At 42.6% G+C, this 5,328-nt stretch overlaps 1 protein-coding gene across 1 annotated transcript in view; it reads right to left on the minus strand.

Annotated features, from left to right (window-relative positions):
- Positions 1-1,647: 1,647 nt before the first annotated feature.
- Positions 1,648-5,328, minus strand: part of LOC108798525 (tubulin alpha-1A chain-like) — a 4,821-nt gene continuing 1,140 nt past the window's right edge. Inside the window, exons 2-4 of the mRNA XM_018570289.1 lie at positions 4,814-5,036; positions 3,171-3,319; positions 1,648-2,841 (exon numbers count right to left, since the gene is read on the minus strand). Of these exons, the coding sequence (XP_018425791.1) occupies positions 1,861-2,841; positions 3,171-3,319; positions 4,814-5,036 (1,353 nt within the window). The 3' untranslated portion in view covers positions 1,648-1,860. The remainder of the gene's footprint in view (positions 2,842-3,170; positions 3,320-4,813; positions 5,037-5,328) is intronic.

Below are 5,328 nucleotides of genomic sequence, written 5' to 3' on the forward strand. Positions count from 1 at the left end.
AACCGGCGCGCTGTGTGCAGCTTCTGAGAAGATATGCTATTAGCGTAGCGGGCGCTATGCAAAATGTGCAGCCGGCTTCCTCGCTACGCTAATAGCGTATCTTCTCAGAAGCTGCACACAGCGCGCCGGTGTGCAGCTGATGGCATTATTCTGCATTGCTGTATAATGTATTCCTGGTATTTATAGTCCAATTCTGGACGGAACGCACTGCAGCATTTTGATCGGACCGCACTGCAGGCACAATGTGCCTTGCGATCCCATGCGGGCGATCGCATTGCGGCCGGAGGGCGTGGCTACGGTGCCATTCACTTCAATGGCCCGCAACGCCCCCTCCAGCCCGGCAAAAAGTGAGCCGGCCGCAATGCGAGGCAGTGCGTTCCGGGCAGAATCGGACCGGAACGCACTGCTTATGGTGTGAACTAACCCTTACTGTGTGCATGGTATCTTTCTTACGGTTGCCACCTAGTGCCTGGATTGTGGAACTTTGGTGGTAGCGCTCACAATTGTTCAGCATGCTGCCCAATTTTTTAAGACAAATGACATCATCCATCTTCACTTGTCTCTGTACCCAATCAAAAGGTATCCCCCCTGTGCATGACACCTTTATTAACCAGAAGAGCCCCTCTTTGATTCACCTTCACTTTGTGACTGGGGCCTCACTTGTGTGATTTTTTTGTTAAGCCCTGCCAACTACCATTTCACTGTCCAATGAGACTCAATGGCCAGTAAAGTCAGAATTCAGGAGCAAAGTGAAACTAAATCAGTGAAGGGCACAGAAGAGGTTCATAAAGGTACCAGCGGGCATCCTGTGTGTCTCCTCTCAGGCAGAAAAAACACTGTTAAGTTTAACACTGAGCAATGTTCACTTTGGGACCTGGTATGTAACCCTTAAAGGAGAACGCGGTATACTGAGACCGCCGCAGCCGGGACGGATCCCGACATTACTGTCTTGATCCACCCAGCTGCGTGATTGACAGCTGGCCCTGCCTATCTAGAGGCAGAGCCAGCTGTACCCGCCCCCTACCCCGTCTGTTCCACAAGTCAGCGCTGGAGGATCGGGGAGGGAATCCCTGCAGGGAGCTGTGACAGTCACGGCTCTCTGCAGGGACAGGATCGAGAAGTGAGCGAGCGACGATATGTGTTCTCTCACTTCCCGATCTATAGAGTTGGCCTGTGACAGTTTCATTGTCACAGGTCGGCTCTAACTATGAGGATGAGTGAAAATCAGTCACCTCATAGTTCTCCTTTGAAGTGGCTCTGTAGCTTTACTAAAAAGATCAGAACTGCTCCCTGCAAGAGAAGAAAATGAATACTTACCTCACTGGTGTCGTTCGGACTCGCCGTCCACCAGAGAGGTAAGTAGTTATTGGCTTTTTTTGCAGGGAGCAGTTCTTCATAAGATTTTGATGAAGTGACACAATCGCTCTACCTGTTTGGACTTTACAGTTCTTCTTTTACAGGTGATTTGTTAGATGTCCAAATGCATGTAGTCTTTGTGTTCAGAATGGTGAAGAATTTGATTTTATGCATCTTAAAATAAAATATATGTATAATATTTCTATTCTTTCTGATCACACCACTTCATAGTGTTTCCACTAATTTTTTTTAATGTGATCAAATGTAAGGAAAAAGAAAGTAACACATGTATACGTAAGGCAGGGAATGTTTTATTGACAAACCCAACACAGAAATGTATTGACTGGATCTGTCGTAGAGTTTCAAGTGTTTTGGACCAGAACAGGTAAATGCAGCAAAAATACATTGGAACATAAAGTTGCTACACACAAACCAACTGGCTTAGCAATAAAAAAATGTCTTTTTCTCAGATGTTTTGTTGTTCCCCGTGAAAAGCAGCACCATTTAATACTCTTCTCCTTCCTCTTCACCATCTCCGTCCACAGAATCTACACCGACCTCCTCATAATCCTTCTCCAGGGCAGCCATGTCCTCGCGGGCCTCAGAGAACTCTCCTTCCTCCATACCCTCACCCACATACCAGTGCACAAAGGCACGCTTGGCATACATAAGATCAAACTTATGGTCCAGTCGAGCCCAGGCCTCTGCAATAGCAGTGGTGTTGCTCAGCATGCACACAGCACGCTGTACCTTGGCCAGATCACCACCTGGTACCACAGTTGGTGGTTGATAATTAATACCAACCTTGAAACCAGTAGGACACCAGTCCACAAACTGGATACTACGCTTCGTTTTGATGGTGGCAATAGCAGCATTAACATCTTTGGGCACCACATCACCACGGTACAACAGGCAGCAAGCCATGTATTTACCATGACGTGGGTCACATTTCACCATCTGGTTAGCTGGCTCAAAGCAAGCATTGGTGATCTCAGCCACAGAGAGCTGCTCATGGTAGGCTTTCTCAGCTGATATAACTGGGGCATAAGTGGCAAGAGGGAAGTGGATACGAGGGTAGGGCACCAAATTGGTCTGGAACTCTGTCAGATCTACATTCAGGGCTCCATCAAATCGGAGAGAGGCTGTAATAGAGGACACAATCTGACCAATAAGCCTGTTGAGGTTAGTGTAGGTGGGGCGCTCAATATCTAGGTTTCTACGGCAAATGTCATAGATGGCCTCATTGTCCACCATGAAAGCACAGTCTGAGTGCTCCAGGGTGGTGTGAGTGGTCAGGATGGAGTTGTAGGGCTCAACAACTGCTGTTGACACCTGGGGAGCTGGATAGATGGAGAATTCCAGCTTGGACTTCTTTCCATAATCAACAGAGAGACGTTCCATCAACAGAGACGTGAAGCCAGATCCAGTACCGCCACCAAAGCTGTGGAAGACCAGGAAACCTTGAAGTCCTGTGCACTGGTCAGCCTGTAGATAAATAATAGATTAGAATAATAAATGGAATGTATAAATGTATATGTAATGTATGCATAAAATATATCATATGGTAAACCATTCTCTTATGAGCATTAAGAACCTTAGATAGATAGATAGATAGATAGATAGATAGATAGGACGTAGAAAGAACGATAGTCTATTGTTTCGGATGGTGTGGGCCAGCATCTGCATATTTTTTAAGGTAGCAGTGTATATCCAGATCCGTAAGCCAATGGCAAAATATACCCTGATGGAATCAGACCAATGTACTTAATAAAGTGAGCAGTTTTGGAATTCGCACCATACAGTTGTAAGCTTACCAGTTTGCGGACTCTGTCCAGCACCAGATCAATGATTTCCTTGCCAATTGTGTAGTGACCACGAGCATAGTTGTTGGCAGCATCTTCTTTGCCAGTGATTAACTGCTCTGGATGGAATAGCTGTCGGTATGTGCCTGTGCGTACCTCGTCTGCAAGAAATGACAAAAATTAGGTGAAAATGCAAAGAATATTTATTGATGACAATATTAGATAAGCTGTCTCTTGTTATGTTAGCTACGTTATAGCTGAAAGACCATGAAAAGTTCATTCAGTACTGAATAAACCTTCTACTAAAGAACTAGCTAATGCTTAAAGGGAATGTATCAGTAAGGAAGGCGTGCTAGAATAGGCATCAGATCAATAATTAGACAAAATATCCTTCTTTACGTACTCTGATTAAGAGGGCCAGTTCACTGAAAACGAATAATTCAGTGTTTGATGCCAGAAAATAAACCCATCAGATTGGGAAATCTGGTGGGGAGATCTCTGCTCTTAAGTTCTTGTGGCCATTACGAGGGGATCCCACTGTTCCTGTTGGATGCTTTAATAATGTTATATTGTGCAGAATGAAACAGTAATATATGGAACACACAAAGGTCAACAGAAACACCCCAAACTCTTAGGTGAACAGTCAGGAATTATGGCAAACAGATCTGTTTTAGAGTATCAAAGACATATAAGAAGCCAGGGACTGATCGAGTCCACGAGGATCCACCTAGAAATACAATATCACTCTCATTGACCCTTTAATATTACAGATTTAATAATAAATTATCTGTGGCTGTAGACAGGAATACAAATGTTTTATGGTATAAAGGCAGACAGCAGTGCCCAGAAACCCCAGACATGTGAGGCTTCCTGCCGTAAAGTCGGAGATATAAAAAGAAGACACAAAACTGCTAGTCAACAATGTGATTTTACAAACCAACCTCTAAACTGTTTCAGTTTGCCATGCGTCGCTGTGATCTTGTTTCTTAGGTAACATATCTGCTTAAATAAGAAACTGTAATAAAAGGAAGGATTTCTACAATGTGCACTGTGTTTAAAGATACACATACTGAGACAACACCTACATAATAATAGGGCTGATATAAGTACTGCATGGAAAACGCAGGTTGAGCCCATAATAAAAAAGATCTTACGTTTCACTTTTAATACTAGACAAATAATGTTTGTTAATAATTTATTAATAGTCTCTTTCCTCCACATAAGAGAAAATGTTTTAATATAAAAATGTAATTTTCTAATTTATTAACCACACGGACAGCAAGATTACAGTGTTGCAGAGCAGGATGAGACAATGCAGAAAAGATTTCTTGTTCGTCTTTCCATTACCAAGCACTGATATAATAAACAGAAATATTTAAAACATCCTCCAGTGTTGAAGAAGATTTTCCCACAATGCTCTAAGTCTAACAAAGTCTAGATGTTACAAATAATTATTCAAAAGGCCTAGAAATGGAGTGTGTTTAATATTACGCTGCAACATTAACCTTGGTGAAAATGATTTAATGTTTCATTATATATCATTTATTAAAACGTGTATGTATATCATATCTAAAAGAGTTTATAAACATACAAATTGTGAAAATGGCACAGAAATCGTTTTTCTTCCTTTTCCACAGAAGCTTTAAAGTGCTTACCAATGACAGTTGGTTCCAGGTCCACAAAGACAGCCCTGGGGACATGTTTTCCAGCTCCAGTCTCACTGAAGAAGGTGTTGAAGGAATCGTCCCCTCCTCCAATGGTCTTGTCACTTGGCATCTGCCCATCAGGCTGGATGCCATGTTCCAGGCAGTACAACTCCCAGCAGGCATTACCAATCTGCACACCAGCCTGACCAACGTGGATAGAGATGCACTCACGCTGCACAGGAAACAGAGAAAAGGTTGTCACTGCTTAGTTTCAGTGTTTGTTCTGTTTAATAGCTCTTTAAACGATAATAAATACATGCTATGTTTCTATCACACTCCACTTTTACAATGGGAACATTTAAACAAATGCCAGGAAAAGGAAATTAATCAGATTTTCTCATTTCCTTTTCACCCCCCTTCCCCCCTTTTATGACAATATCTAGAGAATATACATGAACAGGCACTATATTATATATTTGTGATTTTGGCTTATGGTGTATAAATACATATATGTATAAAGATAC

The sequence above is a fragment of the Nanorana parkeri genome, unplaced genomic scaffold, assembly GCF_000935625.1.
Source record: "Nanorana parkeri isolate BGI_ZX_2015 unplaced genomic scaffold, ASM93562v1 scaffold1497, whole genome shotgun sequence".
Lineage (NCBI taxonomy): Eukaryota > Metazoa > Chordata > Amphibia > Anura > Dicroglossidae > Nanorana > Nanorana parkeri.